This window comes from Microcaecilia unicolor, unplaced genomic scaffold (assembly GCF_901765095.1).
Source record: "Microcaecilia unicolor unplaced genomic scaffold, aMicUni1.1, whole genome shotgun sequence".
Lineage (NCBI taxonomy): Eukaryota > Metazoa > Chordata > Amphibia > Gymnophiona > Siphonopidae > Microcaecilia > Microcaecilia unicolor.
This window is the reverse complement of record NW_021963636.1, coordinates 425,948-452,862: the sequence shown is the minus strand read 5'-3', so window position 1 is coordinate 452,862 and position 26,915 is coordinate 425,948. Positions and strand designations below refer to the sequence as shown.

At 44.3% G+C, this 26,915-nt stretch overlaps 1 protein-coding gene across 1 annotated transcript in view; it reads left to right on the top strand.

Moving 5' to 3' along the window:
* Nucleotides 1-2,087: 2,087 nt before the first annotated feature.
* Nucleotides 2,088-26,915, top strand: part of LOC115459531 (ovochymase-1-like) — a gene marked incomplete at its 3' end in the record, with an annotated part of 447,639 nt that continues 422,811 nt past the window's right edge. Inside the window, 2 exon segments of the mRNA XM_030189343.1 lie at nucleotides 2,088-2,242; nucleotides 21,747-21,842. Coding sequence (XP_030045203.1) covers nucleotides 2,182-2,242; nucleotides 21,747-21,842 — 157 coding nt within the window.

Genomic DNA, 26,915 nt, shown 5'->3' with positions numbered 1-26,915 from the left:
GAAAGCGCAGCATGTCCGAAAAGGTTGACGACAGCACTAGATCAATGTAGTAGTGCTCCGTAAAAGTGTGCAAGAAAACCGATGTAGCTGCTTTACAAACATCTATGGGGGAAGCTCTGTGAAAATGCGCTTTTGTACTAGCCATATAGTGCGAAGACAATGAGCCGTATCATGAAGAAGCTGCATTTTCATAGTAGAAAAAAAAGATACAATCCGCTGTCCATTGCAATAAAGTACGCTTTGTCACTGGTTGAAGCAGATGCCGTTCTTGTAGAGAAATAAATAACTGAGATGGGCAGTCTGGGGATGTTGTGTGCGAGCTAAATAAATGGTCAGTGCAGAGCACGCGAACAATCTAAAGTATGCAATCTATGTTGGTTAGCAAACTTAGCATCCGTATGAGCTGATGAACATATAAGTATTATGGATTGATTTAAATGACATGGAGACACCACCTTAGGAAACATTTTTGGGGGTGGTCGAAGAAATATCATATTATGTAATACGACGTGCGGTTGATCGTAGTAAAAAAAAAAGAAACTTTGCTTTTGCAAGGTGATATATTTAGCGCAGCCGCACTTGCTATCTGCCGGGGCTGATAGAGCAAGCAAGCTAGCCAAGGAGGTTTAATAGACAGGAGACCAAGTGACGTCAAAACGCTGAACCCAATCAGAGATTAACCAAATTAGCTTCCTTGCTTACAGTGGACTTGATAGGCTCACTTCCACGCCTGTCTATTAATCCTCCTTAAAACTATTGCTTATCCCCCCCACCACGGGAAGAGTTTGCCAACCAGTGGGGGTTTAGTCTATTTTTATAAAATCAGAATATAAAAAATGTCACTTACATCTGTTACACAACATGCAATAAATTCCTACCAAGCCAGGTCCTGCTGCATCCTTAGACCACAGACTAAACTCCTATATCTATGCGTTTAGAACAAATGTAAGCCATACTACATTTTAGCATCAACCAAAATAAAAATCAAAACAGGAAAAAATGGGTCTTAATTATAAAGAGAGAATTTTTTTCTGTTCCGATTTTTATAACTCCTAATGCAACATTGGTGTATAAAGTTTTTGAAGACTTTTTTTTTATTACAATTTCTAGTGATCAGAGATTTTAGATAAGTGGGGGTGCATCTGTGCTTAATTCCTATCAAACACCTTCATTCACACTGCTATTTTCCAGGCACGATGCATTCAACAAAAGATGTTTAAAGAATACATTAAGGATAGAGAATTAATGTATTTTTCATCCAGTTTATAGACTACCTTTCCAATCAATCAATAGTTTAAAGCAGAAAGTAGAAAAGAACCACATTAATAACTAAAATCTGAAGGAGATCAAGGAACTAGATCAAGGGTAGAACAAAAATAAAACAAAAAAAAAAAACCCTTTAAAAAATGCCTTAAACGGAAATGCTAAAGAATCTAGCTTGCATTGCTGGTTTATTGTTTTAGAATTTCCCTATGTACACAGCAAAAAAAACCAATAGGCATCAGCTTCTCAAAACGATTGGGGGTAGAACACAATGCAAATTATCCTTCCTACCCTGGACACAGCAAAGGAAGTTACTCACTAATGGGGATACTCAGTACCTACTGAGCTGGTTGCTAATGTAAGAACCCATAACTTTACTTACCCTTACATATTTGTTTGCAGTTAGGAAAATGATAACTCCAGGATGCTCATTCCTGTCATTCTTAGGAGCTCTAATAAATAGATTTTTTTAAGGAAAAAAATTAGACCAAAAGCATCATCAGAATTTTACGTCTATTCTGTAAAAGCCACAAGAATAAAAAAGTTTTAAAATTAATTTTACAGTACTTTTTGACTGAATATCTAAGGTACATGAAGAAATACGACTTTCTCTTGAAAGTAAGCACAGATATGCTTAACCTCAGCTTCTCTGAAAACCTGTTTTTCTCCTACCCGCCAATCGGCCAACACTCTTCATTAACCACAGCCTCGCCCTCCTCAACGTCTTTACCGCCACCTGCTGTGTATTATCCAGGAACTTTAAAAAAAAAAAAAAAAAAAAAAAAAAAAAAAGTAAGGAAGCTATTAATTGTCCCAGGCAAGAAGTGGCCCCCTTTCCCCATTTTGACAAAGGGAAGTTATAATGGTTTGATGTTTTCATATCTCTCGTTCTAAAAGATTTAGAAGTTTGGAAGGACAATGGGGTTAATGTGCTTACAAGTTTTACTGTTGTTATTCATAATGCTTAACATTCAGTATGGTAAGTTTAAACTTAGAATTTGTATTGGAATAAGTTTTTGATATTGCAACAACCCTAAACTTATAATTTGGTTTGTACTTGTTGACTTTACTTTAATTTTTAAAATTCATATAGTGTAGGCTTTTAACATTTCTTTAACAGAGTGAAAATTAATTTATAAAGAAAACTAAATACAGTCTAGTTTAAAACAGTTTAACATTGAGTTAAGTTTTCAGATATATTTGTAAGAATGGCTAAATTTTTAATATAGACTGGCATTTAAAACAAAGTTAGAACACTTTTTTTTCTTTTTTATTTAAAAAATTGTAAACTCTTCTTTAGTATCTAGGTCTACTCTAGTGTTTGGGAAAGGGCAAGAAATGGTTAAAACTTTTTCAGCCAATGTTCCTACAGATGTAAAACAACGTATGAATTTCTTGTATATAATTTTATAGAATGGTGGGAAGTCAGATGCTTCTCTCTCTCTCTCATATATATAATCTCAATTTTAGTATAACTATAGAACGTTTGCTGAAGCTTAACTTTCTAGAAAAACAGAGGGTCTTATTATTTTCAGCCCTTATTTCTGGTTTAACTGGTGGTGTGATTCAGTAAATTGCATAGTACCTGGTTTTAGTGGGGGTGGGGGTTCCCTTATGAACACATTAACTGCATGTTCTCTTAGTTCTGAAGGTAGTTAAGCTAATATGCAGTGTGGCCTGGTGTTTGCTTAGCTGCACTGCATGTTCAGTTAATCACCTTCACTGGAGTTGAAGGAAGTATCTTAACATTGTTTTGCTTAGGATTTAGTTCTCCTTTTTTTTTTTTTTTAGGGTTTTTCTCACTCTGGAAACATATTTAACTGATGCATAAATTCTATTTCAATTTTTTCATGTATTGAAGACTAAAAAAAACCCTTTTTTCCCTGGAGTGTTTTGTAATATGTTTAGAGCTAACACCCAGGAAAGGGGAAAGAATAGTAATGGAACATATGCAATTACACAGGCTTCACTATAGCTGGGACTTGTATAAATGTTTCAAATGTTGTTGAGCTAAAAAAAACTATTAGCATACAATTGTTTTACCTTATGGTGGGGTATATTTCACTTTTTAACATGCTGGTTTTCTCCCATGTTTTTGTAGTTTTTTTTTTTTTTTTTCCACTTTGGCATACCTTTTTCAGGCAGCACACTCATCTCTTGATGGGACACTGTGAAGTACAGTAATATAGTAGCTACCTTGTCTAGAGCTTAGGTTTATCTTGTTTGTCTTGCCTAGGCAGCTCTGCCTACAATTAGTTAATGTAATATGAAACGGTATGTAAACTTGTTTGATAGTATAGCTTTAGTCAGTGGTTCCAATTACATTAGTTTTATGCTATGACTTGGTAGTGAAAGTTAGACTTTCCATTATAGCAGGCATATGCCTGAGGGAGGTAAGCATAAAAAGTGGGTATGTAAACTTTTTTTCCCCCCTAAAAATAATGGGTTCTGTGGTAAGTTTTGGGTGCCTCATGCTTCAATAACATGTAAGCATGATTATTACCAGAAAGAGGATAGTGTTTCTTTAACTATCTAGCAGCGCCTTGGACTGAAGCTGGCACTGGTTTGAATCTAGCCTGGTGGTTAGAGTAGCAGGCTGTGAATCAGACCTGGGTTGAATTCCATTAACACTCCATGTGGCTTTGGGCAACTTAATTCTCCATTGCTTAGGTATAAACTTAGATTGTAAGCCTTCTGGGGACAGGGACATACCCTGTTTCCCCAAAAGTAAGACATCCCCCGAAAATAAGACCTAGTAGAGGTTTTCCTGAATTGGTAGATATAAGGCCACCCATGAAAGTAAGACCTAGCAAATTTTTGTTTGAAAGCAGGGCCACAGAGAGCAGGACAAGGTTGCCTTGCCCCCCCCCCCCCCCCCCCCCCCCCCCGGAACTAACCTTAAACGCCTCCTTTCACCTTCGCAGCAAGCAGCAGCAGGGCAGACCTCTCCTTCCTTCTGTGCCCCGCCCTCGCGGACGTTATGTACCTGAATTTAACTCATAAACTACCACTAGAAAGTCATGAGCTAAATAATAAATAATAAAATTTCATGGGCTACCACTGGCTCAGAAGTAAGAGGAGGCAGTAGATACAAATAAGAAATGAAGTTCACCTGGTAAAGAAGATGGGTAGAAACTGCTTTTTCAGTAAAGAAATAAAAAAAAGTTAGCTGGAAGGGGTGAAGGTACCTAACCTGTATTTACTGATGTACATGTGAACCTAAAAGACTGAGTAGTCCTAAAACCATGGAGCAAATGTTTCACCTCAGGAGGCAAGTTTATTTTCCAAATAAAAGAACAGTAAGCAATAAAGAGAGGGGGCAGACTTCTTTATTCTTAGAGGTGGGTTGCTGCCTTTCTTTTATCTTCCTACAGCAGATCTGTGATACTAGCAATTTTTTTCTGCTATAGTTGAGGTTTTTGTTTATATTTCGCTCACCTTTCAGTAGTAGCTCAAGATGAGGTACATTAGGTATTGCCTGGTCCCTAGAAGGCTTAAAATCCAAGTTTTAACTTGTCAATGGAGGGTTAAGTGATTTGCCCAAGTTCACAATGAGAACAACCAGGCTTCCATGGCTGTCAGCCCTGTCTAACAGCTAGGCTGCTCCTGACACACAAAGGCTTTTCTTGTATTATGTTATACTAGTAAAAAAGGCCTGTTTCTGACACAAATGAGCGCTAGCAAGGTTTTCCTCAGAGTGTGTATGTTTGAGAGAGAGAGAGAGAGTGTGTGTGTCAGAGAAAGAATGAGAGACGTGTGTGTGTCAGAGAGAGTGTATGCGAGTGAGTGTGAGCCCCCCTCCCCACCCCCACCTCTCTGGTCTCAGGACCCCCTCCCCACCTCCCTCTCCCCTGCCCCGCCTCCAACAATCCATGTCCAGCTTCCCTCCCCTCCCCGCGCATCACCCAATCCCCCCGCCACATCATACCCCCTCCCCTACCCAAAGTACATCAACACCCCCCCCCCCCCCCCCCCGGCGCATCAAACCCCATTGCCACTCGCAGATGCCAGTAGTAATACTGTCCGGCTACTGCTGTTGCTCCTGTTGAGCAGCAGCGGCTGCTAGAAAAAGAAAAGAAGCGATAAATGTTTTTAATTCCAGCCCAAATCATTCGCAAATGCCCGAGTCTTACAACGCAGTCTCTGCAGCCGCTCCTCCTCTCGTCTCCATGTCACTGCCCCTGGAGTAAGACCCCGGAGGAGCGCAGTGACTTGACAGGCGAGAGGAGGAGCGGCTGCAGAGACTGCGTTGTAAGACTCGGGCATTTGCGAATGATTTGGGCTGGGTTTAAAAACATTTATCGCTTCTTTTCTTTTTGTAGCGGCCACTGCTGCTCAACAGGAGAAGTAGTAGTGGGTGGCGATAGGGTTTGATTCGCCGGGGGGGGGGGGGGGTTATGCTTCGGGTGGGGGGAGTGGGGTGTTTGATGCCCCGGGGGGGTTGGGTGATGTGCCGAGGGGGGGGGGGGGGTCTGTGGTGCCGCCCTTCTCCTCCCCCTGCTTGGGAATCAGCTGTTAGTGACGTCATCCTGGCTACGGAACCTAGCTCAGCAACTCCAGGAGCCACGGACACAGGCAGTCCCAGATTAGAACGTTGGTGGTGAGAATTATTATACAGGATATTATATGCTATTGTGGGTGTTATTCTTGGCTGCCGATAAAGATTTTGGGAAGTAGTTGCTCCTTCAAAAAGTAAGCTCTGGTTAAAAACAAAAACCTTGTTTATAACCTATATGAGCAGACAATGTCCAGACCAGTCTGTCCAGGCAAGTACTCTTAAGGGATTAGGCAATTTATATTTTGATCAGCTTCAGTAGTAAAGGACTAATATATCTAAGTGGGTTTAGCAGTGAGGGTGTTCCAACCATTACACAGGAGTTAGATTAAACCCCACATTGGATTTCCTACTATGTGCATTGTCTTTTAAAACTTGCCTAAAACACCAGGTCAGGGAACAAATATTCTTTCAGCTTTTAAGTGCATGTGCTATCGGTACCTGTGTGTACATTCTACTAAACTGAGTAAAGGCAATATTCAGATAATTTACAATGCCTTTTAACATTTGACTTTGGATGTATATGAAAGAGTTTCTGGGGGGATTTATGATCTGACACCTGGACAAAGAATTCACTGATGGTTAGGGGATGGGGACTTGGCTAGCTTTGAAATTTATCAAATAAGAGGAGTAGAATTTTTAAGCAGTAGCAAGAATTAATGCTTAGAGGCATCAGACAGAAGTATAACAGGAGCTACTGGATCTCTTAGCTGTTTCAAATCTGAGTTCTTTTTCTTTTCATCAGTCATTTGCCTCTGAAGTGTTGAAATAGTTTAACCTACATGTCAACATTTTAATATTTTTAATATTTTACACACAGTGATAAGTCACCAACAAAATAAATCACACAACTATAGAAAAATGACTGCTTAGCTTCAACCACTTCCGTGGATACAGCACTGTAATACCCTAAAAGACCTCCCAATACCCACTGAGGCATATTTTCAAAGCACTTTGGGAGGCTAAGTTCCATAGGTTTCTATGGAACTTTGGGAGGCTAAGTGCTTTGAAAATGAGCCTGACTGTATATCCCAGGCATTTTGATCTACATGACCTGCTTCGGGGTATCAAAATGTGATCAAAATTATCTTGTTTAATATGCAAATGTTTTGAGCCAATTAAAGCACAACTTACATCTCAACAGGCACCAAGCAAGGTGGTAACTGACACTAGACCCTGTCTAGATGTAAGCTGTGCTTTAATTGGCTCAAAACCTTAGCAAATAAAAAAAAACCAAATCATTTTGGCCAAGTTTTGGTCCCCCGAAGCAGGTTGTGTGGCCCAAAATGCCTGAGAGAGACCCTGAAAGAGCAACATTCACTGTGTATTACAATTCTGTATCCATGGAAATGGATGAAGCTAAGTGGTCACTTTTTCTATAGTTGTGTAATTTATTCTATTGGTGATTTTATCAGTGGTGTGCAAAATATTAAAAATATTTGATGTTGACAATAGGGTAAACTATTTCATTGCTTCTGAGGCAAATGATTGATGAAAAGAAAAAAAGCTCTGATTTTTGAAACAGCTGTGCACTGTAAGAGATCCAATAGCTCTTGCTACTGTCTAAAGCCTCTAAGTGTTCTTGCTACTGCTTAAATTCTACTCCTCTCATTTATTTGATCTTTTTCTGTAGGATTATGATAATTTTGTATGTTGCCCTTTTGTTTTTGGTGTAGCTTTGAAATTTAACCATCATAGTCCCAGTAAGGCAGATAAATGGCTGACATGGAAGCCGCAAGCAAATTATATATAGAATTTAGATAAGTTTTTTTTACATTTTTTTTAATTGAAATACTTTATTGTATTTATAATATATTAAACATAAATACAAAAATGAAAAAACTTATTACATGGAAGTCCACATCAAGAGAAACTAAAATGAAATTCAAGAGATAACAAATTCAAAATAAACACAGGAATAAAGAAATATACTTTCTAATGCAAAATAAAATCCTGCTTATATATATATCATTCCACATTCTGAACGTTAGATTTATCCTTTAGAAAATTTCTCTAAATGGGGTTTAAAAATATAAGAATTGTTTCCATGAGTTTCTGTTACCAGACCTCTATAAGGATATTTTAGGAAAAGAAGCACATACTACCAAAACCTTTAAGCTTTAACTGTAGAAATGCCTTCAGCTGAGGCTCACATTTTTTTTTTTTGGAAAGTAAACTTTTTTTCAATACCAACTTATTTTGTTCCTCCTGAAATGAAACCAAAGTTGCACTCTACTATATTATGAGATGATTCCAAAAACTTTGATTTGTCAGGTGAATTGATGAGTCACAGGACCCCTCCTGATAACTACCCTAGAAGTTATAGGCAAATAAAATTACTAACTAGTAAAGTCTCCCAAGACAGCTTGAGCACTTTTCACATACATCCTAAAAAGTTTCAATGGAGCAAGATAGTGAGTCATTGTAAAGTTGTCTTAAATGACATGTTCTTGTAGTATTTTCCAGGGACTACATTTGCTGAAATCTAAGATTACATCTAGCACACACCTTCGATTCAATTCTCTGTATCAAGGACATGTGCTACAAATAATCTAGACATGGATCATCATAGGAGGCTCTTGAATAAACAGGCTGAAGTTAGGATCCAGTGGTGAGCTGGTTGACAGACATGCTATAGGGTAATGGTTAATGGAATTCACTCAGAGGAAGGAACGGTGAGTAGCAGAGTACCTCAGGTGCTGGAGCTGATTCTATTCAATATATTTGTGAGCAACATTGCCAATGGGTTAGGTTTGCCATTTTGCTGATGACACTAAGTGGACACTCCAGAGGGTGTGGTAAACATGAAAAGGATCTGCAAATGTTAGAAGGTTGGCAGTTAAAATTCAATATGAAGAACAGAGTGGTGTACTTAGGGAGTAGAAATCATGGCCGTGCCTAGGGTCTCTGGCGCCCCCCCTGCAGCCTATCAGTTGGCACCCCCCCCTGCAGACTATCAGTTGGTGGCGGCGCCCCCCCCCCCCCCCCCCCCCTGTGAAAATGATCGCTCACCAATTGCCACACTGACAGGAATTGTCAGCAATATTCTTAGAAACAAATTGCTATACATTGCAAAATAAGATAGCAGATGTAAATTCTCAAAGTGGACATATGCCAAACACTAAAATGACGATAAAATGATTTTTTTTCTACCTTTGTTGTCTGGTGACTTTCTTTTTCTGATCATGCTGGCCCAGTATCTGATTCTGCTGCTATCTGTCCTCTTAACTCCGTTTCCAGGGCTTCCTTTCCATTTATTTCTTTCCTTTCCTCCTTTCTTCTTCATTTCTGGTCCTCCGCTTCTGCCTATTTTCTTCATCCATATGCAGTTTTTCTCCTCTTCCTTTTCCCTCATTTCATCTCCTTCATCTCTCTTCCCTCCCCTCTATGTCCAGCAATTTCTCCTCTCTCCCTGTGCCCTGCCCTTCCCCATCCATGCTCCTCTGTCCCCTGCCCCCTCCATTCATCCTTTTCCAGCAATTCCCCTCTCTCCCTGAGCCCTGCCCTCCCAATCCATGCCCATCCATGCTCCTCTGTCACCTGCCCCCTCCATCCATCCATCCTTATCCAGCAATTCCCCTCTCTCCCTGAGCCCTGCCCTGCAATCCATATCCATCCATGCCCATCTGTCCCCTCCATTCATCCCTATCCAGCAATTCCCCTCTCTCCCTGCCCTCCCAATCCATGCCCATCCATGCTCCTCTGTCACTTGCCCCCTCCATTCATCCCTATCCAGCAATTCCCCTCTCTCCCTGAGCCCTGCCCTGCAATCCATATCCATCCATGCCCATCTGTCCCCTCCATTCATCCCTATCCAGCAATTCCCCTCTCCCTGCCCTCCCAATCCATGTTCATCCATGCTCCTCTGTCCCCTGCCCCCTCCATTCATCCCTTTCCAGCAATTCCCCTCTCTCCCATCCATGACCCCCCCCTTGCATCCATGCTCCTCTCTCTCCCATGTCCCAGCCTGGCCCGCCCTCTTCTCCCCCCCCCCCCCTTTGCATCCATGCCCCCCCTTGGCATCCTTGCTGTCGTTTCTCCCCTGCCCTCCCGCTCCCATTGTTCAACTGCCCACCCTCTTCTGTTCCCCCAACATCCCTTTTCTTTTTTTTTTTCTTTTTAAATTTACCTCCATGGCGGCGGTTCCGGCAGCGCAGCGTCAGGGAAGGAGGCGGCGCTCCCGACGTCTAGCCTTCCCTTCGCTGTGTTCCGCCTTCTTCTAACGTCATCCTTGACATCAGAAGAAGGCGGAACACAGCGAAGGGAAGGCTAGAGACGTCGGGAGCGCCGCCTCCTTCCCTGACGCTGCGCTGCCGGAACCGCCACCACGGAGGTAAATTTAAAAAGAAAAAAAAAAGAAAACGGATGTTGAGGGAGGGCGAGCGAGGTGAGCATGGTGTGGCGGCGCCCCCCAGAGGGAAGCGCCCCCTGCCATGCTTACCTCGCTTACCGGGTTAGCACGGCCATGGTAGAAATCCAAGGGATTTGTATATGCCAGGAGGTGAGAGGCTGATTTATTTATTTACGTCAGTTTATATACCGTGTCTTATTGCTACTGCAAAACAGAACGGTTTACAATTTATAAAAATAGGAAAAACATAATACAACATTATAAATACAATTAGACAAGCAATAGAACTCCAATCATAACAGGAAAGCACAGCAAAACCAAAATTAACTACAAGGTAGAAACAGTACAGATCATGACTTAGTATACAGGAAAGCACCGCAAATACAGAATTAACTGCATATTCCTTGTCATCAAGCAGATGAAGCCATTACGTATGGGTTATGTCCATCAACCAGCAGGGGAGATAGAGAGCACTCAAACTTTCACAGTGCCCTCTTGGCCAGCTAGCTCCACTGCCTCTTCAGTATTCTCTATCTCCCTTAGCAGGGTGGCTGCAGCTTGTTTGAGCTGCAGAAAAATCTGCCAGGAGGTGGTTCCTGGCTTGCCAGTTGTTAACCGGGGTGTTGGAGGCTATAGCAGCTTCACTTTAAAGGCACATAGGTTAGCCCTTTCCCTGCCTTACCCATACCTCTGTGGATGTGGACATATTGCCTTGCTTTCCCTGTCCTTACCCACCAACAGTGGATGCAGGCATATAGGTTCGCCCTTTCCCTGCCTTTCCCACTCATCTGAGCCTCCGGAGTCTTCAATACCTCTGCTTTCCTCACAGCTTAAAAAAAAAAAAAAAAGTCGCGTCGCGTTTTTAAACCCAGAGACGTTGGAACAGAGGTTTTTGACCTGATTTTCAGCAGGATCGTAGTTGTACACTAGATCCTTTGAGGTAAGAGTGTTTTCCAACTCCTCCGGGGTGGGCCCGCGATCGGGGCGATTTTGGCGCGAAACCGCCATTTTGGATTTTACCACCGTTTTTTGGCGATGGCTGTGGACAATGTAAAGCGCTGTTCCACTTGTGGCAAGCGCAAATCAGCAGCAGGGCTCTGTAAATCGTGCTGTATTGGCGTAGGAGCCGGCCCGAGCATGGCGAGCGATGTTTCTTCCCGCTCTGAGCTGGCAGCGGGCGCCATTTTGCTTACACCGCATGGCGCAGCCTCTGTGGACACAGAGAGACCTGAGCCGGGTGGGGCACCTCAAGATGAGGTTATTTCAGGAGTGGCTAGCACCAGACAGGATTTGGGTGCCCAGGGTGAGATTTTCTCCCCAGATTTTGTGCTTTTGCTGCATAAAGCATACATGATGAAAAGAGCCCTTCCTCAAGGGTCACCTGAGGCTCCTCTGATTGCCCCCCCGATGGATTCTGGCCTGGGACTGCCCAGTGAGGCTTTTTTCCCGGATGCTTGGCCTAAAGATAAGCGCAGAAGGGTTAATTCCCCTTCAGATTGTGGTGCACCTTCCCCTCCCCCCCCCCCCCCCCCCCCCCCCCCCCCGGTGGTCGGGGTGTGAGGAGTCGGAGAACTCTGACAGACGTTCTTGGTCTGAGGAACCAGAGTCAGGTGCGGATTTACCACAGGATCTGGATGATCCCTCCGCGGTGAGGATTTTCCACCGTGATGAGCTGCCAGCGCTTATTTCAGATACCCTGCAGGCCCTCTCGATTGAAGATCCTGACAGTGGCATGGCCTCCTCTGGTAATCCCAGGATGGCTAGTACCAAGAAAGCTGCTCGGGCCTTCCCTTTGCATGACTCCATCCTAGAGCTTGTTTCGGCTCAGTGGGCTGACCCCGAGGGACCTTTGAGAGTTTCCAGGGCTATGGGGCACTTATACCCTCTGCGTGAGGGGCATTTGGCTCGTTTTCAAATGCCTTCAGTGGATGCCCTAGTCACTGCGGTGACAAAGAGAACTACCCTCCCTGTTGAAGGAGGTGTTGCCCTGAAGGATGTTCAAGACCGTAGGCTGGAAACAGCGTTGAAACGGTCCTTTGAAATTGCAGGTCTCACTGTATGGGCGTCTGCATGCAGCTGTTATGCTGTGAGAGCCTGCCTAGCTTGGCTGCAACAGGCAGTGGCTCAGCCCGGAGATGGAGCGGAGCCCTTCTTGGATGTGGCTCCGCAGATGGAGGTGGCCTTGTCCTTTCTGGCTGATGCCCTTTATGACCTTGTCAGAGCTTTGGCTAAACAAATGGCAGTAGCAGTGGCGGCTCGCCGTCGTCTGTGGCTACGACACTAGGCAGCGGACATGGCCTCTAAGCAAAGGTTGGTGAAGTTGCCTTTTCAAGGACTTCTCCTATTTGGTGAGGAGTTAGAGAAAATTGTGAAAGGCCTGGGTGATCCAAAACCCCAGCGCTTGCCCGAAGATAGGCAGAGGCCTTCCTCTAAGGGCCAGGCGGTCCACTCCTCGTACAGACCTCGCTTCCGTGAAGCTAGAAGGTACTGCCCGGGGCGTTCTGCTGGGTTCACTTCACGTGCCCGTGGTCAGCAGATGAACTCCTTTCGCTCGGACAAGCTTTCCGCAGCCGGTGGCTCAAGACCAGGAGTTCAGGGGCGACCCTCTCAATGATGGTGCGCCGGCCCTCTCCTCGATGCCTGTCATCGGAGGACGGCTTTCCCTGTTGAGGAGTGGGCCAAGATTGCCTCAGATCAGTGGGTTCTGGACCTGATCAGAGATGGATACAGAATAGAATTCAACGCCCCAGTAAGAGACGTGTTTGTGGAGTCCCGATGCGGTTCTGCCATCAAACGGGCGGCGGTGGAGGAGACTTTACAAGGTCTGATTCAGTTAGGGGCAGTGACCCCGGTGCCTCCCGCCGAGCAAGGCTGCGGCCGATACTCCATCTACTTTGTGGTGCCGCGAAAAGGTGGGTCCTTTCGCCCTATTGTGGACTTAAAAGAAGTTAACTGAGAGTGCGGCATTTCCACATGGAATCCCTGCGCTCCGTCATTGCGGCGGTTCAGCCAGGAGAGTTTCTCACGTCTCTAGACCTGAAAGAAGCTTACTTGCACATACCGATTTGGCCCCCGCACCAGAAGTTTCTGAGGTTTGCGGTGTTGGGAAAACATTTCCAGTTCAGGGCCTTGCCTTTTGGCCTCGCCACAGCTCCCCGAACCTTTTCGAAGGTAATGGTGGTAATAGCTGCTTTTCTCAGGCGAGAAGGTATCAGGGTTCACCCGTACCTAGACGACTGGCTCATCAGAGCAGACTCTGCAACAGAGAGCTTACAAGCTACAGCCAGAGTGGTCTCAGTACTGCAATCTCTAGGCTGGGTCGTCAATATGGCCAAAAGTCACCTGTCCCCTTCACAATCTCTAGAGTTTTTGGGGGCCAGGTTCAACACAGTCTTGGGCTATGTGTTCCTACCCGAGCTAAGGCGGTGCAAGCTTCAGAATCAGGTCCGTCTGCTCCTGAGGATGCCCCGCCCGCGAGCTTGGGACATTGTCCAGCTGCTGGGATCGATGACAGCCACGATGGAAGTGGTACCCTGGGCGAGAGCGCACCTGAGACCTCTACAGTATTCCCTACTCCGGAGATGGTCTCCTATTTCTCAGGATTACCAATGCAGACTTACTTGGCTCCCTGCGGCCCGTCTCAGCATGGACTGGTGGCTCTCGGACAGCATGCTGTGGCGAGGAATGCCGCTGATGCTCCCCGTTTGGTGCCTAGTGGCAACAGATGCCAGCCTGAAGGGCTGGGGCGCACACTGCAAGGGGAAGCATGCCCAGGGTCTATGGACACCCGAGGAGTCGGAGTGGTCCATCAACCGCCTAGAGTTGAAAGCGGTGTTTCAGGCGCTTCTGGCCTTTCAAGTGACCCTGGAAGGATTGGCTGTCAGAGTGATGTCAGACAACACGACAACGGTGGCCTATATAAATCGACAAGGCGGAACAAGGTGCAGAGCACTAGCCGCGCAGGCCGAACTGATTTGCCACTGGGCCGAGCTGCATCTTCAGTGTCTGTCGGCAGCTCATATTGCAGGTCAGAGCAATGTGCAGGCCGATTATCTGAGCAGGCATCAGATCGATCCAGCAGAATGGAATCTGGCAGCCGAAGTATTCCTGCAGATCTGTGCCAAATGGGGCAAGCCCGTAATGGATCTAATGGCGACAAGTGCCAATACCAAAGTCCCGTGCTGCTACAGCAGACGGGCGAGATCCTCGCTCGGCGGGGTTGGATGCCTTGGCTCAACCCTGGCCTCCGGGTCTACTTTGTTTCCCCCATGGCCCTTGATAGGGCGCCTGCTCTTGCGGATTCGGCTGCACTCAGGAGAAGTGGTCCTCATCGCCCCGGATTGGCCAAGGAGACCTTGGTATGCAGACCTCCGACAGATGCTCCTGGAGGCTCCTCTGCCGTTACCTCTGGTACCGAACCTGTTGACTCAGGGATCGGTAGCCATGGAGGACGCCGGCCGCTTTGGTCTTACGGCATGGCTATTGAGAGGGCGCAATTGAGGGATAAAGGTTATTCCAATAAAGTTATTTCCACTCTCCTGCAAGCCCGCAAGCGGTCCACTTCCGTGGCTTATGCCAGGATTTGGTGCCTGTTTGAGTCTTGGTGTGCTTCCAGAGCTATTGTTCCAATGCGGGCTCCTGTCTCGCCGATTCTGGACTTTTTGCAGGAAGGTGTACAAAAAGGCTTGGCCTATAATTCTCTGCGGGTGCAGGTGACAGCGTTGGCCTCCCTTCGTGGTAAGGTGGAAGGCGTGTCTTTGGCTGCTCACCCAGATGTGGCACGGTTTCTTAGAGGGGTGCTTCGGCTCCGACCTCTAGTGCGCGCACTCTGTCCAGCTTGGAACCTGGGGCTAGTTTTGAAAACCCTGCAGGCATCTCCTTTTGAGCCGCTTCGGCGAGCATCGGAGAAAGACTTGACACTGAAGGCCGTTTTTCTGGTGGCCATTACCTCGGCGAGACGGGTGTCAGAGCTCCAGGCGCTGTCCTGTAGAGACCCATTTCTGCAATTTTCAGAGTCCGGAGTCACGGTTCGGACCGTGCCTTCCTTTATGCCTAAGGTGGTTTCAGCCTTTCACCTAAACCAGCCCATTTTCTTGCCCTCTTTTTCAGAGGAAGAGTTTCCAGAATCTTTTGGGCAGCTGCACCTTTTGGATGTGCGCAGGACTCTGCTGCAGTATCTGCGAGTTACTAACTCTTTCAGGACTTCTGATCATCTGTTTGTTTTGCTATCCGGTTCTCGCAGAGGGTCTCCAGCGTCTAAAGCCACTATTGCCCGCTGGCTCAAAGAAACTATCTTTTCAGCTTATCTGCTGGCCGGCAGGGTTCCGCCTGTAGCCTTTAAGGCACATTCTACTAGAGCGATTTCTTCCTCTTGGGCTGAAACTGGAGCACTCTCTCTTCAAGAGATATGCAGTGCAGCTCTCCTTTGCCCGACATTACAGGCTGGATGTGGCTGCCAGGAGGGATGCGCGTTTTGGTGCACAAGTGCTAGTGCGTGGTGTGGCTTGTTCCCACCCTATCTAGGGATTGCTTTGTTACATCCCATACGTAATGGCTTCATCTGCTTGATGACAAGGAAGGGAAAATTAGGTTCTTACCTTGGTAATTTTCTTTCCTTTAGTCATAGCAGATGAAGCCATGAGCCCTCCCTGTATGATTGTCTGTATGCTGTGAATCTGTTTTTCAGGTTCTGTTCTAATTTCCTGAAGTTCCTTCCTTGGGAGAAAGTTGGAAAACAATCTTCAGGATTCATGTTCAGTTTAAATTTAGGAGGATGTGTTCATTCCCTCCAGCATGTTTTTTTGGGAGGATGTGTTGATTCTCTCCAGGAGGCGCGTGTGTTCCCCTCTAGTTCTATAAATAGGAGGATGAGTTCATTCCCTCCAGTGTGTTGGGAGGATGTGTGATTCCCTCCAGGAGGCGCGTGTGTTCCCCTCCACTTATACAATAAGGAGGATGAGTTTATTCCCTCCAGGAGGATGTGCATTCCCTCCTTTGAGTTCATGCCCTTGTGATGGGCCATCGTTTGCTGTGAGGAAAGCTCTTGTGATTCCCACTGCAGTTTGCCATACTGCTTTGGAAGCTTCAAATACTGAAGAGGCAGTGGAGCTAGCTGGCCAAGAGGGCACTGTGAAAGTTTGAGTGCTCTCTATCTCCCTTGCTGGTTGATGGACATAACCCTTACGTAATGGCTTCATCTGCTATGACTAAAGGAAAGAAAATTACCAAGGTAAGAACCTAATTTTCCCATATAAACTACATAATACATAAACAGTATAGGTTATGATTTAATATACAATGTAGGTACCCGTTTTTAACCTTGTTACCATTATTCTAAATCCTGTTCTACAAAGTTTAATAAAGTAGAAGGTTTTCAGAAGTTTCCGAAAATGAAAATAAGATTTCTCCAATCTGATCTCTTTTGGAAGGCCATTCCAAAGAGAAGGGGATAGATAGAAAAAAGGCTGATCTCTGTGTAGATTCCCATCTGGCCCTAATGGGAGGAGGAATAACTAATCTATTATCTGTTAGTGATCTAAGGGTTCGTGTAGCAGTGTAAGGAATTGTTAAATTTGACAGGTAATCAGGGTTTAATGTATAAAAAGCCTTATGGGTCAAAACTAAGAATTTAAACTTAACTCTTGCTTCAACTGGCAGCCAATGTAGTTGGTATAATAAGGTGTTACTCTGTCATCCCTCTGGACCCTACAAATCATACGTGCCGCAGTATTCTGTATTCTCTGTAATCGTTTCAAATTCGCTTGAGTAATTCCTGCATATATGATATTACAATAATCCAGACATGAGGTAATGTACGCAGATGTCAGTGTTTTAAGAGCATCCTTACTAATTGAATTTCTAACTGATCTAAGTCTCTTTAGATGGGCTTCCTGATCTCATCCCATGGCTTCCAATATCATCTTTATGCTGACGACACCCAGCATTATCTCTCCACACCAGACATCACTGCGGAAACCCAGGACAAAGTATCGGCCTGCCTATCCGATATTGCTGCCTGGATGTCCAACCGCCACCTGAAACTGAACATGGCCAAGACCGAGCTGCTTGTCTTCCCACCCAAACCCACTTCTCCTCTCCCGCCACTCTGTATCTCAGTTGACAACACCCTCATCCTCCCCGTCTCATCTGCCTGCTACCTCGGAGTCATCTTCGACTCCTTCCTCTCCTTCTCTGCGCATATCCAGCAGATAGCCAAGACCGGTCGCTTCTTCCTCTATAACATCAGCAAAATTCGCCTTTTCCTCTCTGAGCACACCACCCGAACTCTCATCCACTCTCTCATTACCTCTCGCCTTGACTACTGCAACCTACTCCTCACTGGCCTCCCACTTAGCCATCTATCTCCCCTTCAATCCGTTCAGAACTCTGCTGCACGTCTTATCTTCCGCCTGGATCGATATACTCGTATCACCCCTCTCCTCAAGTCACTTCACTGGCTTCCGATCAGGTACCACATACAGTTCAAGCTTCTCCTGCTAACCTACAAATGCACCCAATCTGCAGCCCCTCCTTACCTCTCTACCCTCATCTCCCCTTACATTCCTACCCGTAACCTCCGCTCTCAAGACAAATCCCTCCTTTCAGTACTCTTCTCCACCACCGCCAACTCCAGACTCCGCCCTTTCTGCCTCGCCTCACCCCATGCTTGGAATAAACTCCCTGAGCCCATACGCCAGGCCCCCTCCCTGTCCATCTTCAAATCCTTGCTCAAAGCCCACCTCTTCAATGTCGCCTTTGGCACCTAACCACTATACCACTATTCAAGAAATCTAGACTGCCCCAACTTGACATTTCGTCCTTTAGATTGTAAGCTCCTTTGAGCAGGGACTGTCCTTCTTTGTTAAACTGTACAGCGCTGTGTAACCCTAGTAGCGCTCTAGAAATGTTAAGTAGTAGTAGAAAGATTTTTTTTCACTACGTCAGATATTTGTTCATCAAAGGTCAGTGCAAAATCAATTATGACCCCAAGATATCTAAAGGATTTAACTGTAGGGATGCTCTGGCCAAATAACATAGGTACCACTGATGGACATATGCCTTGTCCTACTATCCAAGATGTAACAGTCTTCTCTGGGTTTAGTACTAATTGATTTGTTGTCAACCAATCTGCCACTTTATCCAGACAGTTTTGAAGCGGTGTAAGATCTATATTTGACGGTTTAACATAATGAATAAGAAGAAAATCGTCTGCATATGAGTAAGAGCTAATACCCATTGTTTGAATGAGGAGTGCCAAGGGACTAACATATAAATTGAACAATATTGGAGACAAGACCGATCCCTGTGGAACCCCACATGATAAATTGTATGTTATGGAAGAGGATTGCTGCTGAACTACTTTAAATGACTGATCGGTAAGAAAGGATATAAACCATTTCATAACTGTCCCTGAAATGCCGGTCTCCCTTAATCTGTCAAGAAGTAGTTTATGATTAATTAAATCAAAAGCTGTAGACAAGTCAAGTGAAACAACCAAGGCGATATAGCCATGCTCTAATTTTGCATGGATCTCACTTAACAGAGAAGTCAAAATAGTTCTGTGCTATGGCCTTTCCTAAAGCCCGTTTGTCTGGGATGTAACAAATTTTTGGAGTCCACATAAGTTTGCAATTGTCTGAACACTATTGTTTCTATTTCTTTGGATAGAAACGGAAAATTAGAGACTGGTCTGTAATTGTTGGGTAACAAAGGATAAGCACAGACAGAGAGAGGGGCCTTGGGGTGATTTAATATCTGAGGATCTAAAGGTGACAAAAGAATGTGACAATGCAGTTACCCTAGCCAGAAGAATGCTAACCTATATAGAGAGAGATGTAACCAGCAGAAGAAAGGTGGTGTTGATGCCTCTGTACAAGTCATTGGTGAGGCTCCATAATACTCCTATTGTGTTCAGTTTTGGAGGCTGTATCTTGCTAAGGATGTAAAAAGACTTTTGAAGTGGTCCAGGGGAAGGTGACAAAAGTGGTATGGAGCTTGCACCAAAAGGCACATGAGAAGAAACTTGAATACTTGAGCATGTATTTCCTAGAGGACAGGAGGGGTGGGAGATAGACATTTAAATACTGGAAAGATATAAAAACAAATATTTTCCAGAGGAGGGAAAATGGTATAACTAGAGGATATGAATTGAAGTTGTGGAGTAATAGACTTAGGAGTAATGCCAGAAAGTTCTTTTTCACAGAAAGGGTGACTGATGATGCTTGGAATGCCCTCCTGAGGGAGGTGGTGGAGAAAAAAAAACTGTGACTGAATTCAAAAAGGTGTGGAATGAACACTGAGGATCTCTAATTAGGAAATGAATGTGGTATGAAAAAAACCCCCAAATTTAAATGGTTGTATATGTTTGCGTGTTGTGCTTAGATGGCAACTCTGGTTGTGAAGATCTAATGCTGGTGTTGGGCAAGCTTGTACGGTCTTGGTCCTGTATATGGCAGACAATCTGGTTAAGGATGGACTGTAGAGGGCTTTGATGGAAACTTCAGTAACTTGGAATGAGAGAACAATGCTGGGTAGAGTTTTATGGTCTGTCTTGCAAATGACAAGATGGATTTGGATAGGCCAGAGTGGGTTTTGACAACAGCTTCAGTAGTTGGAACCTAAGGACCGGGCCAGGCAGATTTCTATGGTCTATGTACCAGAAATGCAAAAGGGACAATGATCAAGTATTTTATCACATTCATTGTTGTTTTAGTGGTGACTGTTGGACAGACTGGATGGACTGTTAGGTCTGTATCTGGTGTCATTTACTGTGTTACTTTGTAAGCTGTCTTTAGTAACTGGTGAAATAGCTGTTTGACAAGCTGTGACCCGAGACTCTACCTTCTGTAAAAGATGCTTAGTATTTAGAATCCTACTCTTGATTGCTAAACTTTCCAATAGTGGAAACATAAGCTTTTTCTTTATTGTTCTGTTGTACCTACTTCCACACGTGCAACTACCATATGTGGCCATAGGTAGCATTAAGCTTCAGTGGAATTTTTTTTTTTGGCTTAATTTTCATCTGGTTTTGTCCCTCATCCATATTATTCACCCAATGCTTTCCAGTTATTGCTGTGAAATGCAATGGCTTAAGGGTCAGGCACAAGTGTTCTTCCAGAATCCTAAAATCCTTGGCTCCAAGTTCAGCCACTAAGTGCCACACTTTTCAATGGCCAGGTTGCTTTCCATCTCAGGGGCTGAGAATGCTGCTTCCACAGTATACCTGGCCAGACTGGGAAATGGAAGACTTAATTTAGGAATTGAACTCTGGTTTCCCACATGCGAGGCAGTATACATCGTTGCTAAACTACTGGGCTTGTGTTGTAGATTTTTGATTTTGCTCCATAGTCAAGGTTGCTGCTGTCATGTGCAATCTTTTTGTCAAGACAGCTTGGGGCTTTGCTATAAATGCAAGAGAAGACTGTACAATTTCTAGTAGAGAAGGTCCAGCTTTGTCACAGTGCTCTTGCTGGAGTATAATGAGATGTATTGCACCTTTTCTTGGAGAATAGATGACTAATGCTGGACACAAAGGACTCCCTTGCAGCCTCATATGTTTTAAGAGATTTAATGTCTTGTATAAGGTTAGTGTCTATATCTGATAGGGCTATATTATGGTGTAAACTCTTGAGGTTTTTAGGGAGTTAGTCTTTCTCACCTGATGGGGAAAAACACATGGTTCTCTACCAGAATTACTTGCAACTGCTCCTGCCCAATTCATCAACTTCCATTGTCTCTCATGTTTTTGATATAACATAAATGAAGACATCTGAGCAGTTTATAGTTCAAAAAAAAAAACCCCAGGGTATCATAGGGTTATAAGTAAACATATGGATAGCCAAGCAACAGAAGGACAAAAACAAGCCTAAAACTGTTGAGTTGTATATAAAAGTGTTGGTGAATATTCTGTACAAATAGTTACTTGTAAAATGCCTAGAAATGGAAGTGTCCATTTTATAAAGTGCTTTCATGTGTTACGAAGACTTAAATTCTGGCCTTTTGTTAGATCTAGCAGGCAGTAGAGATTGTATGCTTTTTCAAAAGGCTAGCTATAAGGACTTTGATTTTCTTCTTACCCCTCTCATCAAAAATCCAGGATACTGAATACAACTTCACCTACCAGAAATGGTAGGATTAGTGTACCCTACAGGGTCCTATATCAAACTTCCCCAAGGCTGTCATCTCATAAGAGTACAACTAGCAAAAAACTTGTTCTGAGCACCCCACTATTGGTCAGATTATTAGGTTATTGCTTGCATATATTCATGGTGGATATACACACACACGTCAAACCCAGTAGATTTCATACAGAAACCTGACTGACAACGGTGTGGTCAGGACAGATTTGGGAAGCCTTGCACAAGAAAAGTCTGTTATCTACTGCTTATAGTATTGTCGCTGAATGCTCTTGTGTGGAATATTTGTTATAAAGCTTAATTTTCAAGATTTTTAATTCTTCAGTCTTCTTGCTTACTCTTTTTCTGTACTTGCTAATTGTAAGACCCAGGGATAAAATGTACTTCTGCTTTATCTACTCCAATGTGGAACTTTTTTTTTTTCCCTGGTGTTATAATACAGCCTTTGCAGATTTGGGAGATGTGGAACACTTGCTGATGTCCTTATCACAGCAGAGAAGCCAGAAAAATAAAGAGACTCTTGAAAAACCTGAGCAAGGTAAGAAATGTTTGTTTTTAGCTTTCCTGCGTGTTTTGTCTTGACTTTTCCTCTATCATAAGCTGCTATATCCTATACTAGTAAAAAAGGCCCGTTTCTGACACACATGAAACGGGCGCTAGCAAGGTTTTCCTCGGATTGTGTGTGTTTGGGAGAGTGTATGTGAGAGTGAGTGTTTGAGAGTCAGAGTGAAAGTGTGAGTCCAATCCATGCTCCTCGGTCACCTGGCCCCTCCATTCATCCCTATCCAGCAATTCCGCTGTCTCCCTGAGGCCTGCCCTGCAATCCATATGCATCCATGGCCATCTGTCCCCTCCATTCATCCCTATCCAGCAATTCCCCTCTCCCTGAGTCCTGCCCTTCCAATCCATGCCCATCCATGCTCCTTTGTCACCTGGCCCCTCCATTTTTCCCTATCCAGCATTTCCCCTCTCTGCCTGAGGCCTGCCCTGCAATCCATATCCATCCATGGCCATCTGTCCCCTCCATTCATCCCTATCCAGCAATTCCCCTCTCCCTGAGTCCTGCCCTTCCAATCCATGCTCCTCTTTCACCTGGCCCCTCCATTCATCCCTATCCAGCAATTCCCCTCTCTGCCTGAGGCCTGCCCTGCAATCCATATGCATCCATGCCCATCTGTGCCCTCCATTCATCCCTATCCAGCAATTCCCCTCTCCCTGAGTCCTGCCCTTCGAATCCATGCCCATCCATGCTCATCTGTCACCTGGCCCCTCCATTTTTCCCTATCCAGCATTTCCCCTCTGTGCCTGAGGCCTGCCCTGCAATCCATATCCATCCATGCCCATCTGTCCCCTCCATTCATCCCTATTCAGCAATTCCCGTCTCCCTGAGTCCTGCCCTTCCAATCCATGCCCATCCATGCTCATCTGTCACCTGGCCCCTCCATTTTTCCCTATCCAGCAATTGCGCTGTCTCCCTGAGGCCTGCCCTGCAATCCATATCCATCCATGCCCATCTGGCCCCTCTATTCATCCCTATCCAGCAATTTCCCTCTCTCCCTGAGTCCTGCCCTCCCAATCCATGCCCATCCATGCTCCTCTGTCCCCTGCCCCCTCCATTCATCCATTTCCAGCAATTGCCCTCTGTCCCCTGCCGCCTCCATTCATCCTTTTCCAGCAAGTCCCCTGTCTCCCTTCCATGACCCCCCCTTGCATCCATGCTCCTCTCTCTCCCATGTCCCACTCCCAGCCTGGGCCGCCCTCTTCTCCCCCCCCCCCCCTTCGCATCCATGGTGTCGTTTCTCCCCTGCCCTCCCGCTCCCATTGTTTTTCTTTTGTGGCCACCCTCTTCGCTCCCCCCAACATGGTTTTTTTTTTTTTTCTTGTTTTTAAATGTACCTCCGTGGCGGTTCCGGCAGCGAAGCGTCAGGGAAGGAGGCGGTGCTCCCGACGTCTAGGTTTTCCTTCGCTGTGTTCCGCCTTCTTCTGACGTCATCCTTGACGTCAGAAGAAGGCGGAACACAGCGAAGGGAAGGCTAGACGTTGAGAGCGCCGCCTCCTTCCCTGACGCTTCGCTGCCGAGCGTTGCAATTGGTTGAGTGTCATTGCTCTGCCCTCGACGTCATCACGTTTGACGCGTGGGCGGGGCAGACACAATGCGATCTCACCCCCTTCACTTTTGGCTAACAGAGGCTTCATTCGAACGTTGGAGGTGCGTTTTATATAGAGAGATTGGTGGTCTTACTTTGTCTGGTACATCTTTGTCATAGCCTCAGATTCTTTCAGATCTGAGCCATGGTCTGGTATTGCTCAATGTGTGACTTCATCTGCTTTACCTGGGGGCTTGTGTCAAGACTGTAGGTTTACTAAATGTGGTATAGTTTTGTCATAGATCAAATTTTACCAGGGGCCTTCAAATATGTTTATCTTCATGAAGCATTGACAAGTCAGATATTTCCAGTTTAACTTGCATTTTTCTCTAGGTCCTACCCAATAGGGTACATGAATCATGCAGAATCTGTAACCAGCACACAGTGAATTAACTTTTATTTGAAATTTATTTTGCCAAAAGAAGAAAGGGATTAAACCAAGCCTAACACAAAATAAGCCAGTTCTGTTACTGCATGAACAATGAAGGTGGTAAAGCAGCAGTGCAATTCCAGTTTGAATGTTCCTTTAAGTTGGAGGTTGGCAATCCATTGTTTTTCCCAGGTCAAACACAACTCTTCTATTTCATCTGACACCCAAATGAAACCCATACTTAGAAAAATTGTTAAATGAAAGCTGCAATAAAAATATAATCTTTTTAAAAGGTCATATCATTTTCTCCATTTCTTTGCTATAATTTGTATGGCAGATACAAAACTATATGGATTATCAGGTCTGCCCACCCATACCAACTAAAAGAGTACAATCATTTCCTCTCCCTTACAGTTAGTTTGATTTCTTGGCTTAATGTTCTGGGTTATACTATTTTTGCTAAATCATGGTGCCAGTATGCCATCATTAATACTCCCCACCCCCTCTATTTGGCCTGTCTTGTACCCACTGTTCAACTGCATCTTCCTAATTCAGAAAGGGCCCATACCTGTTAATTCACAATCCATATGACGAGAAAACTGCATATTATTTTTGATGCATAAAGCGTGGATAGCTGAGGAAACAGGTAGTTCAAAAACCAACCCCCCTATTTTTTTTGATAGTGAAGGGGGGTTGCATTGGTTTTGTTTTTATCTACCTTACCAGTAGTTCACAGAAAATGGAAGAAGTGATAGTAGTGAATGGCAAATGGTACTTGTCCTGAGTTCTTTTGAAAGGATCTACACAAAGCTGTACCCTTCAAAGAGCTAGCAAATTACATACTATAAATCCAGTGCTTCAATGCTGCTCATGTAACCCCAGGTTGGTGTTTGCCTAGGCAGTTGCCTAGAGCATGTTCTAGAGTAGGAAGTGGGTACACAACCTAATTTGATTATTGGGACAAAAAATGGGGCTGGATAAATCCACAAAGCCAAATAAACAGTTCATGCTGTTGTATAAATCTACTCCAAAAAAATCAGCCGACTCTAGATAATGTTGCTCTGAACCGATGTTTATAAGTGAGTTTTAAAAAAAGTCATTAAGTAATTTGTAATGGTGACAAAGGCAATAAACATGTAGCAAACAGTAGCTTTAGCAAAAGTATTTACAATTGTCCCTCCAGCGCTTCACTTCGTTAGCAGTCCTACCACTGAGGATGGCATGGGTCACATACAGTTCTTGCTCATGATTCCACTGCAGGGTGCAGATAGGATTATCAGTTCCTTTGTCAGTTAACTGCAGGGCTTTTTTTGAGGGGGTACTTGGGGGTACTGAGTACCGGCACCTTTTCCATTGTCTGCTAAAATTGACCCATGGACCCCAGGTTTTAATGAAAGAGCTCAGGCTCTACACACCAATTCTGCCTTGCCATAGATTCTGTGACTGATTGCAGGAGGCCTGGCTATTGTGGGGTGGGTCCCTCAGTAATCACCCCACCCCTGAAGGGTGGCCTGGCATTTGAGTACTGGCACCTTTTTTTGCTAGAAAAAACACGCTGCTTAACTGTAAGTGATAAACTGGTAATCTTAATAAAACTCAAGGAGAGTAACTAACTTCAAACTGTGACTCTGACTAGAATAGAAATAAAACAAAACATAGAAAAGAAAATAACAAGATACTTAGTTTGTTTTTTTTATTGGACTAACAATACATCTTTTGATTAGCTTTTGAAGGTAACCCTTCACATCTGAAAGGTTACCTTCAAAAGCTAATCAAAAAATGTATTTAAGTTTGACTAATTTTCTTTTCTATTTATTACCTTTTAATAGTGGACTAACACGGCTACCACATCACTCTGACTAGGATAAAAGAGGAATTGTAGGTTTATTGATACAGTTTAAACTTTATTAACTGGTATCCATAGTATAAAACTCTTCTCCCCATAGTTTCAACACTTGGAACTTTCTGCTACAACCTACAGCATTTAACAGCCTCTAGAAGGCACAACAAGTTGAAGTTCAGTTTCCATACCCACCCCTAGCACATCTCTTCGTTTATAATCTTAACTAAGTCAGTTATTCTAATTGGGATAATAGGGGAGTTTTCATTAGACTTCTAATCACAATTACTTTCTGAGAAGCAAACCCTAAAGTCACACACTATACCATATAATCTTATGGCTCTTTATAGTACCTTAAGTTTCAATTAAGCAACTCCATAATAAGATGCAGTGCTATGCATTGCGTGTCACATGTATGATTATCTCCCAGTTGGCAAGATATTTATATGTATGTGCTCAATGCAAGGAGCTCCTAGTTCTCAGAGAATAAGTCTGTTCTCTTGAGGCTAGAGTAGCAGGCTTGGAGAAGCTAAGGGAACCAGAGGCAAATAGAGAAGGCCAATATGTGCTACCTTAGAGAAGAGCATCACCCTGGTGAAGTAAGAAAAAAATCCTATAGCTAAAACTGCTAATAGGCTATTATCCTTAATACTGTAGCAAGTTTTAAATTACTGAAAAACTCAAACACTAAGATGGAGTCAGCAGTCCAGCAGCGAGAGGGCTGCTATCCAGTCTTTTGCATTGAGTGTCACATAGAAACATGACGGCAGATAAAGGCCAAATGACCCATCCAGTCTGCCCATCCTCTGTAACCCCCAATTCTACCTGTTCTTAAGCAATCCCACATGCTTATCCCATGCCTTTTTAAATTCTGGAACAGTCCTAGACTCCACCACCTCCACCAGGAGGCCATTCCACGCACTTACTTAGGTTACTCCTAAGTCTAGTCCCTCTTAACTTTGTCATATGCCCCCTCATTCCAGAGCTCTCCTTCATTTGAAAAAGGCTCTCTTCCTGTACATATATGCCCTTGAGATATTTAAACATTTCTATCATGTCTCCTCTCTTCCAGTGTATATATGTTGAGGTTCATAAGCCTGTCCCTATAATTTTTGTATTCAAGACCGCTTACTAATTTCGTAGCCGCCCTTTGGACAGACTCCATCCTGTTTATATCTTTCCATAGGTGCGGTCTCCAGAACTGCACGCAGTACTCCAAATGGGGCCTCACCAGAGACTTATACAACGGTACTA